At 36.5% G+C, this 24,535-nt stretch overlaps 1 protein-coding gene across 1 annotated transcript in view; it reads left to right on the forward strand.

Moving 5' to 3' along the window:
* The window catches only part of LOC145693405 (carboxylic ester hydrolase), a 98,154-nt gene that overhangs the window by 63,637 nt on the left and 9,982 nt on the right, over positions 1-24,535 (forward strand). Inside the window, exons 8-9 of the mRNA XM_081769372.1 lie at positions 7,481-7,584; positions 17,289-17,442. Of these exons, the coding sequence (XP_081625498.1) occupies positions 7,481-7,584; positions 17,289-17,442 (258 nt within the window). The remainder of the gene's footprint in view (positions 1-7,480; positions 7,585-17,288; positions 17,443-24,535) is intronic.

Raw genomic sequence — 24,535 nt, forward strand, 5'->3', positions numbered from 1 at the left:
ATTATTATTATTAGTTTATTATTATTACTATTATTATTCCTGAAGATTTGATAGTTTAAGTATTGAAACATCCGAGTACTCAAATATCTGAATATAATAAAACGTATGTTATCGCCGATCAATCGCCATCAAAAATCCTAAAGTAAAAAAAAAAAAATTACAATATGCATTCGCACAAGCACCTTGACCACTGAACCGCGATCGCTACGCGGTAAAAGATTCGTTTTTAGTCTGGTTACGTTAGGTTTCTTTGTGTCCGTTTGTAAACTTGTATATTTCTTCGATTCAAAATGTCTTTCGTATTTCTTTTATGAAGTCGGAAAAGTTTACATTGATAACTTGAGTTTTTGTTAAAACATGGTTCACAAGTTTGTTTTTTCTCCACACGAAACTACAAATATGATAGATTGAATTCTCATACACCCCATTTCTTTCAAAGCAGTCGCCAATGCCTGATCAAAGACTTATTTCCGCCACGATTCATATTAACCAAAATAAATTCATTTTTCGGAAGCGGAACTTTCACTTTCCGGATTTCGGAAAATTATGGAATTCAGTTAAACTCCGGAATTCAGAAGAATTTCGAAACTCGGAAACAATCCGGAATTTAGAAAATTCAGGAATTGAGAAAAACTCCGGATTTCGAAAAAAATCGGATTTTTTTCGAATTCCGGAATGTTAACGAAATCGGAAATTTTTAAATTCCGGATTTTTCCGAATTCCGGAATTATTCCAAAATCGGAATTTTCCGAATTCCGGAATTTGTCCACTTTTACTTTCGGGAGTCCGAAAAGTAATAATTCCGGAATTGACTATCCCTAGTTTATACACAACCTTTCAGAACACTAAGCTAGTAGCTGTCTACAAACAAACAAGTAATGCAAAGCATTTTGTATCCTGCAATACGTCATGTATTAAAATCCGACAGCAGTTTCAGTGTCTATCCAGAAATTGTATGTATCTAGTTACTGGAAGCTGAGGTATGAAGAATTGTATTGTGTCTTATTTTTTTGTGTCTTATACAACCCTGCAAACCACTGAATATCTAAACGGCTTTCGTTAAATCCAAGTTGTAGTACTCACAGTTAAATCCATTTGTGTCTATATGATCGTGTTACTAAAGCTTACTATATGACAGCGTTAATAAGTCTTTCTCTGTTCTCCCGTAAAGTTGTGATACGATCTACTACAGAATAAAGAACCAATTATCAAATTTAACCAAGTTGTTGTATTACTACACATCTGTTTCCGCCTCTGTCAACTGTGGTCGATCTCGTTGACGCGACATATTTGCTTTTTTATACCCCTTTCTTCGTTTACTGAACTAAACAGTAACTATTCTGAAATATACTACTGCGCATGCCTCCTAGATAAATATTTCTGATGCCAATAGGTTCCGTTTTGTCCAAGGAATGTTCTTTTTCTAATTCCCAGCATGACCCTTTTATTACATTATATGAAGAGCATGTAGGTCTAAATACCTCATGTATTACATAGAATGTAGGTTTAACTCTTCCAGGAAAGAAGAAACATGTGATCATAGTATACAACCCACAGAAGTGATAGCTGGCAATACAGTGGTCGTAATCCCTATCGACACAGAGAGTGAGCGGTGCCCTCCCCGCTGGTCTAGTGGCTAGCCCGTGCGCCTTTGGTGTATGGTGTCCCGGGTTCGATTCCCGGCGGGAGAGCATCTATGATTTTTAACTGTCCTCGATGTTTCTGCGTTCGTGTCCCTGTTGTTATAAGTTACTAGAAAAAGCAAGTTAAACGAGTGAAGCAAGTAAAATTAGCAATAAGTAAGTTACTAAAACACGTTCGGTGAGTCAGTTTAAAAAAAAGTGGACAAAGCACTGATTTTTCGCGCCGTTCATGCGAGTTCGAATCTATCTAGTCTTTAAAGTAACTGACAATTCTTATTCTTTCTACGAATGATAGATCTTGTCTTTGACTTCATGTCAAACATGCACACGTAATGAAAAGATGCTGTCGATAATAATAAAAATTTAAATAATAATAATAATAATAATAATATGAAATATTACTAGCTAACTGTCGTGTGTGTATTTCGACAATATAATTTTATTTTATTATGAGGAAATAAGTAAGGCTGGCTGGCGCCCGCCCCCCTAATTTTTTCGATGCGCCTTATGGGTCCGCGGTGTCCAACGTTGGTCCCATCTCACTAACACCTCCTTTCTCTCGATATAAGTTATCGACATTTTGCCTAAAGAGGGCTCTGCCGTGGTTCCATGACTACCCATGACAATGACTCTTCGTTTATTTTGCATTGAAATCGCTTATTTTCCTGAGTACTATGAGTGCATACTGTGCAACGTTGCTCCCATCACTCAACAGTTTCCCGTTCTTTCGATATAAATTGCTAATATTTTGTTTGTAAGGGAGATATGGCGTTACAATTATTACGTTTGAAGAAGAATTGAGGAAGATATTGCCTTGCCGCAAACAACACCTATTATTATTATTATTATTATTATTATTATTATTATTATTATTATTATTATTATTATTATTATTATTATTATTATTATTATTATTATTATTATTATTATTATTATTATTATTATTATTATTATTATTATTATTATTATTATTATTAACCACTAATGTTGCCTACCTTTATTTGCAATGCAATGTGTTACTAAAAGCAAATCAAAAACCACTCCTCGCAATTCACGCTCCCGAACATGAAATACATGATTTACAGTTCTCTTTGTTAGGGGTAAGCACATTTATTATATTATTCTTTCAAATAACATTTTTCACAAGTTACTTCACTTTCAATGTGTAATTTCATATAATCACTAACAATCATCTTGTTCCGATAGGAAAATAACCCCCCTCCTGCAAAAAAAAAAAAAAGCCTGACCGTAGCGAAAGGGCGTGAACCTTCTTTATGCGATTAATCGAGTCCAATATTTCAATAAGTCCCTGCACACAAATATTTCAGTAAAAGAGGAAAGGTATTCAAACTTTTTGAATACCTATTTATGGGCGAAATTTGGATCCCTTGGAAGTTTTTAAGAGTTTGAAGGGCTGCCATTTTGAACATTTTCGTCTGATTATTCTGGTTAACGACCTCTTCAAGATATTTTATAACCGCCACCAGGTTATAGAAGGATTTTTTGTGGACACTCTGTATATTTCGTAAAGACAGTGATTATTATTTTCGATTTATACTTTATTCTGCAACGCACATAAGTTCTTTCTTTGGTGGGAATTGCTTCTTTCCCACACAATTGGACAAAGAAGTCTTTCATCGTTTTTTTTCATATATATATTTAAAACATTGCTTTTGCTGAGAACATTTCGGTTAGTGACTAACCATTTCAGTGTTTCTCCCTGACTCATTATATGCACAGTATTTATTCTGCAGTTATTTGGAACTGAATTAAGTGCTTTCGTTAATCGCTTATGGAAACATTACAATAGATTAGAGAAATACGGGCTGACCAGATGTTCAGTAGCCAAAGTGGCACCAGCCTCACAGTTTTCGTAGTTCGTTATCTGTACTTTCTCACGCCAGTGTTATCGCCGCGTCTAGTGCATTATAGGCAGTTGACTAAAATTAACATAAATTGTTTTCCGTATTCTGTTTGTATGTGCATACAGGTGAGTTAACCGAGTTATTTTTGAAATGAACTGCCAACACTTTTCCGTTGACCATTGCAACCCGTAGCTTGAGCTTGGACGCTCGAAGAGTTTGACTCCAGGTCTGGAAGATGCAACCACGCATCTCGCGTTGAACTTCAAACATAAGTTGTGTTAAGAGGCACAAGCTATTTAGCCGGTGAAGGACGATTTCTTACGGCTAGCCCCAATCAGTGAAATCCCAGGTCCTCAGACCTTGTGCGTTTAAAATGTTACATACGCGCCCTCCAATATCTGTATTCCATTGTGGAGATCTTCTTTTGTGTGTTTGCTGAAGATTCACCTTTACGCTGCAGGACTGTTCAGCGTAACAACTGGATTCATCGTGGGACGATCCAGACAACTTTTCCCCAGTGCGAATCCCCCAAGTGTGTTAATGGTGTGAGCAAAGTATTTATAGTGATACCTGAATTATAATCATATATATAGAAAGGGCTCTATTTCCCGAAAAGGGCAAAACGTAATTTCAGCGGCAAAATTTATTAGTGTCCAGTGTTGTGTTCATTTCTCTTCGTTATTTTTTTTTCAGAATAGTGTTCTAATAAATAAGTATAGTGTCATTTAATTCAGTGTGTTTTCGTTGTTTGTATGAGTGATGTTTGTGTGCGTTATGGTCTGGATGACCGTCTGATCGTCCGTGAGGTTTTCGAGACGAGACACCCGAACCTCTCGGCGCCTAATGCTCATCTCATTATTGAGACCGACGAGCTTTTTGGGAAACAGTTTGTAACCTTTCTTGGAGAGGTCTTCGTCGTCCTGTCCAGGTAAGTTAAAGTATCAGGAGTATACTTATTGGTAATACCACGAGCCAAGGACCACGAACTTGAGAACGGTTACAAATAAATGCCGCCCGAACATGGACCACGAACTACAGGCGGTTACAATTTCAACTATTAATGTTTGTGCCACGTTTCGTCTCAATCCGCTGAAAATTAGGGTGGTTATGGCATTCACAAATAGCGTTATATATATACAGATAGATAGATAAATAGACACACAGAGGGAGAGAGAAAAAGTGTTTTGCTCCCTTCTCGCATCTGTGGTGCGTCAGAGCTAAACCGGACCCCTTTGCAAAACGTATTGACCAGCCTAACCTAAACACAAACCTTTTACTTGCTAACATAGAAACGTGGTCGGGAGTTGTAAGGCATGTAGAAATTTTATTTTTAATAACCATGAGTGTGGTCTACTTCCATGTTTTTTTTTTTTTTTTTTTTTTTACTTTTTGCACCTACATCGGAACGTTCAATTTTTATTCTTTACTAATTGCAAATGGTGTTTACATTCAAACTATGAGAAATTTTAGTGGCATTTGTTCGGATGTTCTTCTCTTTTGAAATAAAGAAAAGAATAAAAGCAATGCGCAAAGACAAAAAGTATTATCAGTACTAAACATTACCAATAATAATTGCTACGAAAAACTAAATACGACCTCTTTTACCATCTCTCATGAGCTGTATGTATTATTAACAAAAATTTTTTTAAAAAAAGTCCTTGCTTGGGATTCGAACTGACGTCCTTCGTATTTGTAAGCCAGCACTTTAACCACTACACCAAGATCATGGCATAGTGAACGTTTAGTTGTCGACGTATTTGTTGTATTTGTGTTTTATGTTCCCATTTCGACAATTTTTACTCTTTTTTTCTAAGTTTAACACTGTTTCTGGCTTTCTCTTTCGGTGTCTTCTTTTATTTACATTATGCACTATTCGTATTCACAGCTTGTGTCCCTCTGCAATGTCTTATTCAGATTAATCTTTTCTCTTTGCCCCTCAGTAAACATTTGATTGATTTAATTCTCATACTCTCCACGGATGGAGCGCAGGAATGCCAGACTCGAAAAATAGGTGTACATTTACTTTCCTGACAAATAATACATGTGTGCCTAAGATCACTTAAAACTATGACTTCACCATGTCAGTAAAGATATGGTTCAGGGTGATAGTGCTTCTGTAATGGGGGAAGTATGTTCTATTGAAAGGAAAAGGAATTCCGTAATGACATTAGTATCTAGCTTGACTGGTGTGCGTGCACAAATCTCCTGGCAATCTTTTCTGCGCGCCTTTATCCTCGCTGTACTTCTCGATGGTGACGGCTCCTCCATCAGGATACGGCCACCTTCCGTAACATACAAGAGCTACTACAGTGACTCGAGAAACACGAAAAAAAATTTACGTACGTGCTCTTTTGGTGCTCTCAATCACCAGATTAAAATACTATAGAGCATTTTTGGGGGACCGTGTAAATGTCATTGAATGTCATGCAGAACCATCTTCGAATACAACCAATTTATGGACAACCATTAAACGCACCAGGATTGAAGTGCAAGGTTTAAGAGAGACTGCCACTTCAATTGTCAATAGTGTAAAAATTACCGACCTGGACCATATTAGAACATACTATTCCAACCTAGGTCCCGCCTGATGGGAAGTACTCAATGTTCCATTGTACCATGACACGTGATGCCACACGTATCGCCCAGCTATGGAAAATCGAACACCCCGAAAACTCGATCTATTACTGTACTCCACTGTACCAAGCTTTTTTCTGCTTAGTACAAAACTGAATAGGACACACAAATTTATCCGTCGCTCTGTTTACAAGTTATTAAGGGTTAAATATTTGACCTTCGACCTCGATGGTCAGTACTTTTGCGACATGCAGTAGTTGATGACCTATTATTAAATGTGGAAACTGCATCTCAATATGTCGCTCCGTTTACGACTTATTGGGGTTTAAATATTTGACCTTTGTCCTGAATGGTCAGTACTTTTGGGACATGCAGTAGTTGATGACATATTACTAAATAAGGAAACAGTACCTCAATATGTGGCTCCGTTTACGAATTATTGGGGTTTAAATATTTGACTTTTGTCCTGGATGGTCAGTGCTTTTGACACATGTAGTAGTTGGTGACCTGTTACTAAATGTGGAAAAACCACCTCAATATGTGGCTCCATTTGTGAGTTATTCTGGTTTAAATATTTGACCTTTGACGTCGATGGTCAGTACTTTTGGGACATGTATTACTAAATGAATGCTTGTGTAATTTCTGCTATGTTATAAAGGGGTTGATAAAAGGGAACGAATACACTCCTGCTATTAGTTCATATTATCTGCTGTATTAAATAGTCTTATGTAATCTGTGCGATGTTAAATAGTGGTTAAAAATAGGTCATACCGTTTTATACATAGTGGGTTGCGAAAATAGGTGTTCAAAAAGGAAACGAGTACACCCCCATTATTCTCTGCTAAGTTAGTAGTATTTACTATGTTACATAGTTCTGTGTTCATTGTCTTACGTAATTTTTGCTATGTTAAAATAGGGGTGTGTTCATAGTCTTGTGTAATTTCTGCTATGTTACATAGTGGTTGGAAAATGTGATCATTGTCTTTTATTAGATCTGCTATGTTACGTAGTCTGTTATCTTAAAATATGGGTCATAAAAGGGAACGAATACACTTAAAAAGGGTCGTAAAAGAGAACGAGTTTTGGGGTGTTCGATTTTCCATAGCTGGGCGTTACGTGTGGCATCACGTGTCATGGTACAGGGGAATATGGAGTACTTGCTATCAGGCGGGACCTGGATTGGCCTGGTATGTTCTAATATGGTACCAATCGGGAATTTTTACACTACTATTGTCCGCTGCTATTCGGGCTTGGGATCGGAAATTTTTTTGAGCACTTTACTTCATGTAAACTTCTAATTTCATTTTTTGTATAATCATTTGAAACAACATTTGGTTATTTTTTTTATTATAGTATTGTTAATATATCAAATACAATAATGTCTTCTTTGTATTTCAGGTTTCATGAACAACAGTAACAATATTGTACAGAGTGCGTTCTCGAACTATTTTCAGCAGTTACCACAGGGAGATCCTCAGAGTACAATTAAGAAAATAATTGAGGTAAAATACATGTATTCTGGTACTACTCTCTATTTCCACGTATGTTTATAAAATACAGAAAATTAGTATACAATACAATAATATTAAACAGTGGAAATTCCGTTACACGCTAAGGACTTACCGTGACATGAGGATACTTTAAATCCTGGGGATACTTGGATCAAAACTCCCAAACTAAATAGAGAGTCACCTAGCGGAACCATAACAAAATATATTGTAGTTATTTTTACAAATATGAAAGCTCTGAGAATCACGTCACGTACTCACTTCACAGCTGTCGATCAGTTCGCACGTGTCCCTACGAGGAAGTGCTTTATCTGCAGTGAAAATACGTATAAATTTGTAAGCGTAAATAAAGTATGCAAAACTTCCCACATACAAAGGTAAATGTAAAATATATACCAATTGAACTGATTATAACTTGTGTTTGGTAGCTCTGGGAGTATAGGAAAAAACATGAATGCAAAATATTTGTCTCATGTGTAGAAAAGATTAAAAATTGAAGAGGTAATTTTGATCACACTATAGGGGCAACATTGATCAAGGTTGCCCCACAATATTTTCTGTACCAAGCCAATAGAAATGTGTATGTAACTGTTTAGACATTTTCTCTGTTATTGTTTGATATGGTTACGCTTAGATGTAGAGTTTAAGAGTTGCAAATAAATGCGAAATCTTGTCTTTATGCGCTGAAAATGCCATTGATTTTACTTGCTTGTTTCTAACTCCACATATCTTGGCCGCTGGATGTTGCGTTTTTCAGACCCATGAACTAAGCTTGGCGCGCATGTCTCACTGATTTGAAATTACAAAATCCACAATTAAGCACAGTTCCAAAGAACATGTTCTCCGTTCTACTGACGAAAACTCTGAAGCAAATGGATGCAATAGTAGCACGTGCCATACATAAGACTACAACTGCAACATGACATTAGCAATCAAGAGAAATTGGACCAATGGATTCCGAACGTGTAGGATATATCCCATTGATCGTGAACAAGTGATTAACAGATTGCCCAGAGAACATGCCGCAGAAGATTCCACCCATGGTGTCGAAGATGCTTTAACCACTCTGCTCAAAGAGTAGCGATTCGGTACCGGTACGTGAAGCAAACTACCCAGAAAGTAGAAAAGACTGAATGTTGCACCTGGATGTAGTATATCTATGGTTGTAACTCCACCAGAAGGAGACACTGACAGCGACGATCCCACTGATTTGCTTGGGATAGAAGAGCATCTCTTGTCCAGAGATGCCGAACACGCAACACTTGTTCCCCAGCAGCAAGCAGCCCGACATACGAAGTTGGTCGGTATATTGAAGCAAAGTTTGCTTCACAGTAAAGGGAAAAATACTTTAAAATATCTATGTCAAATAACAGACACTGAACCAGAAATAATCGTCGTAGGCTTCAAAAGGATTGGCGCAAATAAAAGAGGTCAAGCTTGTTGCTGACGATATCTGCGTCATTCAACCAGACAATATAGTTGAGATCCTTTCGAACCCTCCCCCTGATGTAGACTGCGATGGGAACATATGTCTTTCCTATGGATGTCCAAGTGATTGAAGTTTAAAGTTTTGTTGTTGTTGTTGTTGTTAACTTTTCTTAGGTTTTCTCCTTTTGTTTGCCATTTTTTGTGTTATGTAACTTGAGTGAGGAGCCAAATCAATAGATGAAACTACAAGCTATGTGAGCATTTCACCACTTTTCTTTTAAACATGTTTCACTGTTTAGTATCGTTATGTTTCTAGCTCTTGAATCATCCAATGTGACATACTGCAGCTACATTCTCCCTATATATATAGTTATACATATTTGCAATGTCATTTACTTTGGTTATTTACTACCTCCATCCCATACATACGAACCTACGATATACTAACGGACATTTCCTTTTCTTTTATAGCTTTTATGATGGAATTTCTTTGATATTGCAAGACAAAATCAATAATGATCAAAGTATCCCCAAATCAAGTATAACTTTGATCACACACATTTAATTTCTTTTCTCGGCAAGTACACAACAATTTGACTTTATAATTACAGAACATGTGGATACAGCAAGACCGATATGTCATGTTTTTTTATGTTATTTCTAATGCTGAAAGATACGGAGATATTGACTTTTACAGATGAAATTTGATCAAAGTATCCTCATGTCATGGTATAACCTTAAGTGACAATGCAATAGACTAACGCATGAAAAAAGTAAAGCCAAGGCATGTTAAACCTAAAAATTGTTTTGTTTTTAGTTTAGCGTCCCTTCTCATCATTGGAGGCTATATCAGACGTGGATCTACAGCTCAACGTCAGATACGAACCATATGACCGCAAATCGAACCCGGGTTTCACCATCGAAGGCAAACACAAATAATTTTTTAATGAGGGAGCTCCTCTCTGAAAATAAAGTGAATACTTGAGCTAAGGAGCACAAAGTCAAATTTATTCTTCACCACATAAAGCTGATTATACTTTTGAACGTGAGACAGCCATTTATAAAGCTAACCAATAAGGTTCTGTCGCTTGTTCTGGAGGTCTGTGTTCAATTAGCCCTCATACCGTGAGTTGAATGCAAATACAGATAAGGCGAATGTCAGTTGTTGGTGTGGATATATCCAACATATTACCTGGTTGTAGCAGTTCAGTTACACCATGAACTTGCATGATGACAGAGTGAACATGGGACCTCCACAGAGCATCATAAGGGCGTGTATGCTGTACGAGTTCAAAATGGGGTGAAACGCCGCTGCAGCACCGCGGAAGATATGCCAGCTCTTTGGTGAGGATGTCGTGACTATGCAGACAGTGCAGCGGTCGTTTAACAAGTTTGAGGACGGTGATGAAATATTCGAAGACGCGGTACGTGTCGGACGACAACACATGTACAAAATGAAGATCTTCAGGCAGCAATTGAGGCGAACAGTACCCAGTCATGTGAGGTACTGAGACTATAAGTGTGAGTGGAAGAACCATTCGGCAGCACCTCCATCAACTTGGGAAGCAGTACAAGTTGGGTCCATGGGTTTCACATGATTTGAATCCGGGCCAGAAGACAACGCGAGCATACAAATGTGCTTCTTTGCTGTCTCGTCTGAGGAAGGAGCCATTCTGGACAGGGCGTAGACATGTGATGAGAAATGGGCCATGTATGAAGCTCCATGGCGCTATCATCATTGGTTAGCATCCCATGAATCGGTTCCAAAACAGTCGAAGCCAGCACTCCATCAGAAGAAAGTCCTCCTGTGTATTTGGCGGACTGATCACGGCATCGTGAACTGCCATCAGCTGGTCAGAGCATCAAGCTGTCAGCAGTTAAGTTGTGTTCAAGAAGAATTCAAACCTCTGGGGCAAGCACTTGTGAATCGCACAGGGATCCTTCTGTTACAGGACAACGATAAGACCCACATGGCTAGGATGACCCAGGACACCATTCTACACCTTGGATGGCAAATACTATTGTAACCACCATACTCCCCAGACATTGCATCGTCCGATTATCACCTGTTTCATTCCTTGGACAATCATCTTCGAGGACGCCAGTTCAAATCCCTAGTAGAGGTGTAAAATGCACTTGATACCTTCTTCGCTTCACGATCCACCAAGTTCAACCGCGATGAAATCCGTGGACTTCTAGAACGTTGGTAGAAGGTCGTCGATGCTGATGGGGACTATTTTTGATCTTCCAGGTACGTTTTAGGTGGTGAGTAAAAAGGAACAGAATTTTCTTGGTTACCTTTATAGAACTTAAGTTTCAATTGTAGTATATAAAGAAAGATGAACTTAGGAAAAAAGTATAGAAAATTTTAAGTTTGTAGCAAACTAAGTTTGGCGTCAATATACTTTTGATTTGTAACTAATTCCTACAAGACGTCGCTAATACGTAAAATCAAGAGTAGATAAAAATTCAATAAACTTTTGATTTGTAATATACCGTTTTGTTGCAGAAGACAAAATGAAATGAAATCTTTCAGTTTAACGTCCCACGATTATGCCCTTTAGGCTAAGGAAGACGGATGATTAAGTCAAGTGAATGATTATGAAATAATTGGTGGAATGATAATGTGGGAGGGAACGGAAGTATTCCGAGAAAACTGGACACAATGTTGTTCACTACAAATACTTGTTCGGGATCTAACCAGGAACCCCATGTACCAGAGAAATGCGCTCTACCATTGAGCCACATTGCAGACTTATTAATTTACTGACGTTTACAAAAATGAACCTTATTTGTCTTTTACATCTAAATACCGCGAACGAAAAAAGTTACTAGTTTTACTCGTATTAACCTTTAAATGCCCATTGATGCTTACATGGGGAGGAATGGGGCAAATTTGAACAAATTTTTAAGTCTCAGTTTTTCGACGTAAATTACGTTTATTTTCAGGACGGTTCCGTATAAGACAAGGAATTGCACAAATTTTAACCTCCTTGCAATGTGTGCTCCATAAGCTTTGCAGCGATGTATCAATAACACTGTCCTAAAAATTTTCACTTTTTTTTCTCTTTCCTGAATGAAAGTAGGTGTTCTTTATAGTATTTGACCTTCTGATTATGAATCTGAAGTCAGATATGCTGTATCAGGTCTGGTTGTTTAGAAATTTGTAAATAAAGATTAAAAGGTTTTTTTAATGTATCAATTTTAATAAATATTGTGACTTTGTTGAAACGAGATTGAAACGAATGTTAAAATATATATATATATATATATATATACGTGGCACATCAGGATCTCATAATTATAAACGAAAATGTATATCTGTATTTCGTGGCATTTCCATTCATATTAGACTGACAAACAATGAATAAGGTCAAGGGTTTTTTCGCATGTCGATGAAATACGTATATTAAGCCTGTATTAGAGTTTGTATAATATTATATTTTTAATCTTCTAAACTAATTTACTTGGCGACAAAATGCGCAATTGTATAGCCCAAAATGCGACAAAATCTGAGATTTGAAAAAAACAAATGCGTCATTTGGTATGTCAAACTGGGAAAAACTCCTATGCCCCTAACAATGAAAACTACAAAGTTTCCACGTGTAAGTGAGGAAAAGCCGCGGCTGAAATCACTGCACTTACACAACAATTTCTCCTGGCACTCAAACGAAAAGAAATACTTATTAAGCTTGCCTCTTGTGTGATGTGGGGAGCGTGTCACGTGCCAAGTTCCAGCAGAAATCTGCGAGCATCGACACACCAAATTTTCCTTTGTACCGCTGCTCAAGGGTCTGAATGGATTGGTGAAACCTCTCACCGTGCTCATCAGACACAGCTCCTAGTTTTCCGGAAAGAAAGACTAGTGACTGTGTAGAAAATGCACTTTCAGTGATATGTTGCATTCCATAGCGTGCAGGTTTGACAACTCCTCCACTAGTTGCACATAGTTCGCACTTTTGTTATTTCCCAGAAAGTTTTTTGAGACACTTTTAAAAGAATTTTAGGTTTTCCGTTGCACCTTAGTTTTGATTCGAATATGTCATATTTCATCAATTGACGTATATGGGGTCCAATGAATACACCTTCTTTTAGTTTAGCATTTAATATTTTTGGGAACTTTTTTTGAAGATACTAAAATCCTTGTTCTTCCTTTTCCAACCCTTTCATAAACACCTTCATTATGCCTAATTTACTGTGCAGGGGAGGTAGAAAATTTTCTTGGGACCAACAAGAGGTTTCTCTTTCACATTCTTAATTCCGGGAGTGAGGGATGTACGAGTAGGCCATTCTCTTTGTGTGTAGTGCAGATACCTTGTTCTACTGTCCCACTCACACAGAAAACAACAATATTTTGTTTAGCTCAACTGTAACCCTAACACCAAACCAATCACCTTCAAGTCGTCACATATATTCTTCTGATGCACAGCATACCTCACTTTGTTGAAAAGGAATTTCACATTTTGATACGTCTCCTTCAAGTTAACGGAATATCCAATTGGAATGGAAGGGTACGTATTGCTGTTGTGGAGGAGAACACATTTCATACTTGCTTTTGACGAGTCCAAGAATAAACGCCACTCATCGACTTTATACTTACTTTGTAATGCCTGCATCAGTCCTTCCATGTCAGTACAATATATGTAATCATCACTACTGCTGTCAAATTTGAGGAAGTCATATTGTCTATCACGGTTTCCTTTTCCAAGAAGATTCCAACCTTGAAGTCTTGAAGCTAAGAGTTCAGCTTGTTGTTTGGGTTAGGTTCAACTTTCTAATAAGGTCGTTAAGTTCCTCTTGCGTTATCAACTGTGGTTCTCTGGTACGTGCACTGTATGTAGGGTCTTCACTCTCAGTATCCACAACATCTTCACTTTCATCAACATCACTGCTGTCTACTGTCCATATGTCTGGCGGCACTGGCACAGGAAAACCTTCACCATGTGGGATGGGTCTTCTAGCTGATTGTAGATCTGGGTAACTACTGATCGTTTACCCTTGGAGGTTATTTCCTTTACATTTGACCAGCAAAAGTAACAGTCGTGTATATGATCACGTGATTCAACCCATAACAATTGGTGTAGCAAATGGCATACACTTGTGAGAACGACATAACCAGCCCCTTAGATTGACTGTACAGGATTTACAACAGAATTTCGGTGTCCAGGGTTTGTCTACGTCAACTTTCAATGAAAAATACAATTCATACGCATTTTTCACAACAGGCGTTATTTTAGTGAGCTTCGTGTTTGGAGTTACCTGTCCGCACACAGAAGTTGGCAGGATCATTTTTACACTTTCTAGGTATTTTCAAAATTGCACCACTATAAAACACAAAACACAACAACGTTTTCAAATGTTACCCAGTTCACAACAAAAGTTCCGTAAATTATGAGTCACAAGAACATATGTTACAATGTTGTTGACCTTTTATTATCACAGTACGTGAAGAGATAACGCAGCTCACCACACCAATAAGCAAGGAGGAAGTAAACATACAATATTGATGCTCAGTTGTTTCACTGTCGTCCGATGTTGCCAGGTGTAGGTGGGAAAAGTTAGTTACGACTGTAATGTTTCTACTTTCTCCAGCAACATTTTTTCAACTTTAGTCTACGGCGGGGGGTACAAATAATGTATTTTCCATTAATGATCGTTTGTATTTAATGTATTGCTATGTGCAGTATATGATATATATATATATATATATATAATTATTATTATAAAAAGGATATGTTTAATAACAAATCCAAATTAGTCCTAGAATATAGAAACTTGTAATTACATTTTCCGGGTTTTTCAAAAATTGAGACCTGATGCGCAAAAACTATAATTATTTTCAAATTCAGTGGGACAAAACCTTTCAGAATCGCCTATTAGTTTTCAGGAAATAAAGTTGATGTTGAATAGTGATAATTAGCAGGATCACCAGTGCCGCCAACGCGAAAGTCTGCAACAGCCCTCGAAAATGATATACAGGGCGTTTCTACAGAAATTTCGTTCTAAATTTTTATCTCGCTTTGTATTGCAGCAATGACTAACATTTTTTAATATTATTGTCAAAATTGCGTTGCCTACACATTAGCATGATTTTGTCAGCGTAGGGTGACTGCAAGGGTTGCCAGGATCCCCAAATCCTATTATATTTTTAAGGCTTGTTGTTTCTTGTTCTTCTACGAATAGGCGTAAATTGCACAAATGTTACCTCGCTGAAATCTGTGTTCCACAAGCTTTCCAACAATGTATCCCTCATGACTCTGTGATATCAGGGCCACTAGTGGTACTGCAGGATATATCAAACAATGTCCCCCTGTCGATATTTGCATGGTAAAAGCTCAGCGTTTTGTTTCTATTAGTTTAAAAGTAACAAGATCGTAACAAGATAAATAGTCCACCCTGAATATTACTTAAAACTCACTCCAAGTGGGTTTTGAACCTTGTAAAAGGACCATTTCAAAGTTATTTTTGCAATATCTTCCAGAAATATGGTCCATTTTTGGATCAGTGTCAAATATTCGGGGGTTAAAATTATCAATTCCAGTAACTTACAAGACCACATTAGGCAGAGTATACACCTGACCTTAGAAAATACGGACAAATCAGGAAATTTCGGAAAAATTATCAAGATGGAAATTTTTACTTTCAAAATCCGGATATGCCTGCATAAATGCTGACGTGCGGTAACTCTTAGTAATTTGTAAATATTAAAATTACAGGAATGTTTATAAAATTATTGTTTGGTTTCCACAAAACTTTGAAATACATGTGAAGTTGCGGGATATATTAAATTCTTAGTCTTCTAGGTTTGTACTCACGTGAAGTGAAACATACTGAAACAAGTATTTCAATTTTACAAACCATGTTAAGGCTTAGTTTTAAAAATAAGTATCAAAATATGCCATCAATTTGTTTATAGAAAGATCATAAACCTCTCCAGTGATGTAGAAACTATTTTCTGTTTAACACTCTAATGTAAAGATACTATAATAATGATTTTTCTAATCAGAGTATGTAAGTTCTTTATTAAAATTAAAATATTTCGTAACAGTTTCTATAACATAAGGTTATCTTCCTCAGACGTTAATATGTATGTTCTTATTAATGTAGGTAATAGAGACATAATAATAATAATAATATTAATATACTTAATTAATATGTGTAATAAATATAATTTGTATATTGTTGGACATGATTTATATCGTTTTTATGCTCTTAAAACTCCAAAGCGCGTTTTTGAATTCTGCTTAATAAGAAAATATTAAGAGCCCAACCAAAATTCCAAGCCTTGCTCGAAAGTTCAAACCCACAAAATGACTCCACTACTTCAATCGTTATTACAAAGTAAAAGAATGTCTCAGTCTGTGAGTAACGCCAATTCCTGATCGTTAACAGATACCGTTCATCTATCTGCTTGTCTACTTTCATCAGTAAAACATTTCAAATGGACAGTGATAAGAAACAGCAGTGTTTTATTCAGACATTGTAGGAAGAAAAGTTTTTCCTTCTTAAAGTTCTGGAATTACCCCTAAATATTTTGAAGATGCAGGTGTAGCGTGTGGATGATTAATCTGGTCTCTTCTCTTGAGCTTTACATTCCCTCACGACTGGATAAACCATTGCTGAACATGAATGCTTTGCTATTTATTAAGACAAAGGCTGTAATAAATGTAAATAAGGTTGTAGTTACTTATATGAAATTAATAAATATGTTCCGTGTCACAATATAATTAAGTGATTAGGCTACATCAATAGGCCACATAAACTAAAGACAATTGTTACCGTTTATCTTTAGGCCAATGCAAGATTTAATGAGTCTTACCATGAAGCAACATGATGCACATTATCATTAATCGTATTTGTTTAAGAATTAATATTTGTGTAACCTCAAATTAGTTGAGCAAATTAAAAAAAATAAATATAAACAATTAGAATCTTTAATTGAGCAAAATTTTAACCTACTGTGTACAGTGAACCGAGTCATGGGCGCCCGAAAGTGGGGGCAGGATGGGGCACGGCCCTCTCTGGCTCACAAATGTATACGTAATATAGCAAATCACGTACGGTATACTAAATACCAGACGTAATATGGCAACCATGGAGATAAGCCCCCTTTGAAAATTTTCCTCGGGCGCCCCTGAACTGAGTACTTGGAGGAACAACTATTTCTAATAGTGGGAAAACTCATAAGTTAAGGGTGAATTAAAAACTGAGGGAAATAAGTGCAAGATTACTTTTTATTTTTAACCATACTTTCTTTGTATTATCAACAGGCAACTACAGACGCCCTGTATAATTTTCCTGCTTATCTTTCTTCAAAATTTTGGTCAAGGAAGGCACCAACATATATGTATAGTTTCCAACATCCAGGACAAGTACATGACTATGAGACATCTGGACTGACAACACCGTCTCCACGAGAAGAAAGTGAGTTTCTTTTAGTAATTAGGCAACACTAACAATCTGCACATGAATGAATTATAACATAGATGATCATCCAATAAGAATCTTTTTTATAACAATGTTTATCAATGCCAATGTAAGGTGTTTGCGAGCAACTGCTTTACCTGCTCATAGTGCTCAGTGCAAAGTCTCTAGGCCCCTTGCCTATGTGCTCCCTGTCCGTAGTGATTGAATTTGGTAAGGTAGAACATTAAAGATATATCGAGTGATTGACACGTGACTTTAGTCTCTTTTTTATTTTCGTGGGATTTGAGAGTAAGGTAATTAACAAAAATTTTACTATTTACTACTCCATTTTTTAATACAGGGTGTCTCGAAAGTCCCCTGACAGGGTAACATTATCAGAGCAGCAACAAAATGTAAGAGGAGAAACCGTCTTTAAGTATAATGTTTTCAATCTAAAGTGACAGGATTTTTTAAATCCGACGACCCGTTTGGGATGTACACTCTTTATGCACCCAATGTTAAATGAAAATTAAACGTTGCCATATACCTAGATCCACAACATAAGTGAATGAAGTTACCGTTAGTTACGCTAACGTGTCGATGGCCAGTCCCCATTTGAAACATGCCCTCATTCACCATACTCTTACAAAATTTGTCCACCTCCCGTTCAGTCCTTCCCTTCCCCAGCCCCAGGTAAATTGCAAAGTTGCATTTTCATTTAACATTGGGTGCCTAAAAAGTGTGCAACCCAAACGGCTCGTTCGATTTAAAAAAATCCTTCACTTTAGATTGAAAACATTATATTTGGAGACAGTTTCCCCTCTTACATTTTATTGTACCTCTGATAACAGAGTTACCCTATGTCAGGGAACTTCTGAGACGCCCTGTATATCAGAAGTGTTTTAACTCGAATCGTATCATCTTATGGCACTTTCTAAAATTACATCGTTTTTCATCTGCTGATATATTCGACAAATATATATAAAAATTAGCATTAACTTTTGATAATATTTAAACGCATTAGAATGGAGAAACTTTTAAGTATACAGTACTTAAGGTAAACCCACCAAATATCAGATACTATTCAAAATGGCTATAATTAACAGATTGAAAATTACCCAAAATGCGTAGTTCTTGGTAATGTGAATGCTTAACCTCGTATCGTTTATCTAATGTGATATTAATCTTCCGTGGTGTTGCACATTTCGTTTCACAGAGAGAGAGAGAGAGAGAGAGAGAAAAAAACTTTTTAAAATGACAAATTTGAGAAGTTAAAAATATCTGTCCAAACATCGGATAGTGAACATGTCTATTATCTATTCCAGGCAACCTGATAGGAAACTCCCCTTCCTCCCACCACTGGAGGGGAAAGCAAGCCGTTGACCTTCACAGGGAGGGAAGCTTTTCTAATAAACAGAATCGTGTACACGCTAAAATCGTACGTAAATTCGCTTGCATCTGATGGTGAGAACGCACTGCTGTTTTTACCTGTCAACCCCGAATAACAAACAATTACTGTTTTTAATTTTTGTCTTTAAGAAAAGTATTTTTTACTATTTATGTATTAAAGTTTTGGCTTTAGTCCTATTTATTAAGGGGCACGGTGGCTCAGTAGTAGAGCGTTCACCTCCGGTGCGTGGGATCCATGGTTCGATGCCAGCTCGCGCCGTGTGGACTCTGTGGTGAATAAACACCATGCTCGTGGGTTTTCTCGGGGTTCTTCCGTTTCCTCCCACTTTCTTCATTTCACTCATTTCTCATTATCACCGTCTCCTTTAGCCTAACCGGCATAACCGTGGGACGTTAAACTTAAAGATTTCATTTTCCTATTTATTAAATTGCATTTCTAGAAATAAGAACTAATTCGTTATAAAGTTAATTTCCATCATTGTTTCATTTAAGAATCGGGAGAGAAAGCAAACCAATCCTGTCGACATTCTGTCTTTATTTACAATTTCAAGAAAGGTAATCTGACTATCGACCTGTGCAAATATTGTATGAATTTAGCGTGTGTGGTAACTATATTATATATAGTGTCGGTGAAATTAGGGCATATTAAATTGTATTTTGTATCCATTATATTTTGTATAGTTTATATTATCTGAAACAAATTTTACTCCATATTAAATTGTAAATAATTGCGTATTTAGTGCTTTGTGAAGCGACAATTCATGATGCTTACACTAATTCTGTTATAAAACATGAACCCGGGAAAGCGTTATGAAGTAGTGATAAGCGTTGCATTTTGAATATATTCCGAGAGCAACACCCTAATTTAACTGTTGAAGAATTCGCCGACATGACTGGGAAATAGACAAGTATAGGAAAGGCAACTGTTTATAGAAGTAGGTGGGAGGCTAAATTTAATGAAAATAAGTTAAGTCGTCCCAAAAATACGCGTACAAGTATTTCCCCTCTCGGAAAACTATGACGACTTCACGAAATCGGCAATTCGATATTAGGTACACCAGGTCTTTTCCCGTAATGAATTGTCAACGTTAAATACAATTCTGATAGCTATAAATACCGATGATGAACTGCCCTGTTTTTCTCACTCAACTCTCCATAGACTATTGAAAATAATGAAATTCAAGTATGTATAGCGCAATAAAAGGTCTGTTGTAGTTGATAGAATGGCATAGTATTATGGAGGAGAAAATATCTCCGTTTAATTAAGAAGTACAGAGCAGCGGGTAGGAAAATCTACTATCTTGATAAGACACGGGTAAATGTTTCTCATACCGTGTCAAGGGTAATGGTAGATGAAACTGTGAATTCTAGTAAACAAGCCTTTCTTTCTGGACTCTCCACTGGACTTAAGAACCCAACCAGTAAAGGTAAAATGTTACCTTGGTTTCAAAACATACTTCCACATCTAGAACCGAATTGCGTGATAGTCATGGATAATGCATCTTATCACACTGTAAAGGTAGACCGGGTTCCCACCATGTCTTGGGAAAAAAAAAAATAAATAAATAAAAATAAAATAAAAGAATGGCTTCAAAATAAAAGCATTTCTTATGACGACACGTTCGTTAAAACTGAGTTAATTAGTCTTATACCTCCTGCAGCCAAAAGTAAATGCTGCAAATATAAAGTGGACAAAATGGCGGCCTCTTCAGGTAGGGAAGTTTTCAGAATACCCCCTACTACTGTACATTTAATCCAATTGAACTGATTTGGATTCAAGTCAAGGGACATGTGGCACGAAACAATAAACGTTTTACACTCTTTTGGAGGAAGGGTTAGAAATGGTAACAAGTGAAAAGTGGAAAGATTGTGTGCAACATGTAGTGGAGATGGAAGAAACGAAACACTGAAAACTCGACAGGATAACTGACGAAGTTACAGAAAAGTCGTTATTAACCTTGGAGACAACAGTGGGGACTCTGGCGTGAGTGACCAAAGTATGAATACAGAAACTCTGGAGAGCAGCAACTAATACTAATACATTTTACTCAGTATTATTTGTTCTTTCGTGTGTATTTATATATGTTGATTTTATAGAGGATTTGAAGTTAATGCAAGTCAGCACCCATTAATTGCATTGACCTCCAGAGAAGAGTTCTGTGAGAACTTTTGTTGGGGCCGTGGTGGCTCCGTGGTAGAGCGTTTACCTCTGGGGCATAAGGCTCTGGTTCGATCCCAGCTCGTGCTTAGTGGGCTCTGTGGTGGACAAGCACTGCTTTTGCAGATTTTCTCGGAGTTCTCCTGTTTCCTCCTACTTTTTTCTTTGCACTGTTTCATTCATTCTCGTCATCACAGTCTCCTTTAGCTACCCGGCATAACTGCGATAGGTAGAACTCAAATATTTCATTTTATTTCCAAACTTCTGTTCCTCTCAATCCCCCACAACGGTCGTCAGCACTATTGACAACTCCGTTTTTATTAAAATAGTCAAGTAACAATTCAAAAGTCAATTTCCTCTATTATCAATTGGCTAAACTCAAGGCCAACGAAAAGGGCCGGGTGAGGATTGCAACCGCACAAGGCACCAAATTTTAGGGGATTTTAGAGGCGTCAAATTCACTACGATGGTTAAGCTCCAATAATTATAATTTTGCTTGCAAACGGCAGACTCAGACATGGGCCTGTACAAATTACGTAGCATCCATCTGTAGTTACTACTTCGTGTCAGGCTTCAATCAATCTGGGATTGTTTTTCTAAATCCACCATAACAAATTTTCCCCCTTAATAAACTCAGAACACTATAATGTTGATGAATCTTATATGTATGATGCTTTACCGTAAATTTATCGCCGCGTATTAATAAACAACAAACAAACAAACAAACAAACAAACAAAAAAAGATACTTTGCCACCATCACATCAGGTTCACGTACGAAGAGAAAAACGTAGGAAAATGATTTCATTGAAATATAATCAATAGAAACCAGGGCATTTGTCTGAGTTGAGGCGCCCGGGGCGAGACGCATTTATTCACTATTATCAGTGTTTATACATATGGTTATTTTTCTTCTGGTTCTTTTTAATGTAAGAACACATGTATATAAGAGATAAAACAAGAAGTGTTTTATTATTATTATTGTTATTATTATTATTTCAGGTTCTATTGTTATTATCTTAACGCACTGATAATTTACCCATACATATTGTACTTGGTTTCCGATTTTATATTATGAAATTAATGTATCAAAGCAGTAAATACCAATTCAATTACCAATCCTGACATCCCTTGCCATTCCAACATTATGTCACAACCAACCCCGACTGCCAAAAAAGAAGGAAAATAAACAATACAACTGTTCAATAAAATTTCCATTAAAATGACACATGTGCTACTTACTCACTAATGCAGGTAAATGTAATTATTTAGGCCTAGACATATTTAGATACACTCTATACCTCCGTGTGCGGGGGCTGATGGTGGAAGACAGAACACCAACATTCACCTGTACTTGAGCGTGGTGGGGGAAAAAACTACTACTTTTTCCTATCAGCTTATGCGGAACAGGGAATAGTATCGGATGAGAATTTAACATGTAATTTTTTAAAAAATTGGAAAACTGCTATTTGTTCTTACTTTTAAAGTTATCTATTACTATCGTGACATAATGTTATGGCTACAAAATGGTTGCTTTTACGTATAGTTACAATTAGTGCAATTTATTTCTTAGAAGTATCACACACGCATGTCTTCCAGTTACTACTGACAACACGTCACTTATGTGCCTATCGGAAGCAATGGGTGCACCGAATCTACACCATGAAATTATAGAAGAACATTATAAATCCTACCTAACATCGGATATCTAATATTTGATCGGATAATGAGTACCAGATATCAGAACTGAAGGTATCACATCGGAAAGATAACCGTACTTACAAAATAAATTCATTTAGCGTAAAAACAATTTCATTCTAGAATGCTCGATTCTTATCTTTTTATAATAAATTAGTAAGTTATAGTTCCAAGGAATATTAAACTACTACTAAAAAAAAAAAAAAAAAAAAAAAAAAAAAAAAAAAAAAAAAAAAAAAAAAAACTTTGAAACTGATAAATGTTGCTTTTCTTAACACGAGACAGCCCAAGGGGTGACTTGGAGGCACCCTGGTCAACTTTTAATGCCATTATTCTTAATTAGGTATTTCGTCCCATGTCCTGCGCTCTAGAATTCTCCTATCTCTTTGAAATACACCCTCTGATTGCATTGCCTAAGCATTTTTTAAATTTTACCTCAGAAAAATAGGGCTATTTTTTATACTAACGTAAAGGCCCAACGGGTGCCTCTGAGGCTCCTATTGAAGTATGTACTTTTCTAATTATTTGATACTGTTCATTTTATATTAGTATTGACAAATGATTTTATAGCAAAGTAGTGACTAGCCTTTCCTATTAATGACGGAAAATACAAATGGTCGCGGTGGATTCAGGTAGCTTGTATATGCAGCAGGGAGTCTCAGAGGGACCCCTTGGGCCTTTAAAGGGAAAATTAGTATGGGCTTTCTCGGGTCAATGAATGCGCAGTTTTTTCGCTGATGTTCTAATTCATAATGAAACTGGCCAGAGAACATGCTCCTAATTTAGTGACGGGTAACAAGGAGCAGCACTTATTTTTTTGAGAATCGTGAGTATCCGATATTCGGCTATGGAAATGCCATCTTCCATAGAAAATACACAACACTTTACGACACAAGAAGAAATTGATGAACGCTTACGATACAGATATTTTTTATAAGATCTTTATGATATTAATCTGAATTTGAATAAATTTCAAAACAAACCATTTATGAGTTGTTATATAAGTACAGAGACGTTTTTATATAAGTTCCAGATGATATTGTACATTTTAGAGGTTATGTTCATAAAATAAGGATTTCCAAGTTTGCCGTATTTGATGATCGATCACCACCCATACCCATTCACGTTCACGTTCGAGGTCAAGTAGATAGAAAAATACAGGAACTTATTAATGCCAAGATTATAAGGTCCACAGATGATAATAGTTGCAGTTCTCCGTTGATTCTTATAAAGAAGCCCGGTACAACTTTCGCATCGTTCTTATCCTCCAGAAGTGTAATAGTTATATTAAATATCTCTCTGTATTGTTCCAATCTACTGAAGACGTACAAATATACTGCTATTCGATCTACTAATAAAACTCATGCTTGTGTTTAGCTGCATGTACTTAACTTACATGTAACATACAAAGTAATTTACTTTTAATAGAGTGTTCATAATTATATTACGAAGAAATGAAATTAAAATAGATGATTTTAATTCAATAACTTATAGTATAAATAATGTTACGTATAGTATCACTCAAACTTACAATAGAGTACCCAAAATATGAAGGATAAAAATTTACCGTATATTTGAAAAATTAAAAAAATACTTTTCAGATGAATATGTTAAAGAATAAGTTATAAAAATGAACAGCTAAGGCGAAGAGAAATTGACACACAAGTATTATAAGATAGAAATAGTTAACCCCTTAATGTGAGCTAATGGTGATTGGGACTACCTAATTCTCATTCTTTGCTTTCGACATCTTCAGTATCTTCAACATATATGGGTGAATGGTGAATCCATATGAAGTGATCCAGTGAGGGTTCCTTGACAATTTTTAATTTTTTAAAGACACACCA

This window comes from Thermobia domestica, chromosome 8 (assembly GCF_964235325.1).
Source record: "Thermobia domestica chromosome 8, izTheDome1.hap1.1, whole genome shotgun sequence".
In the NCBI taxonomy this organism is placed as follows: Eukaryota; Metazoa; Arthropoda; class Insecta; order Zygentoma; family Lepismatidae; genus Thermobia; species Thermobia domestica.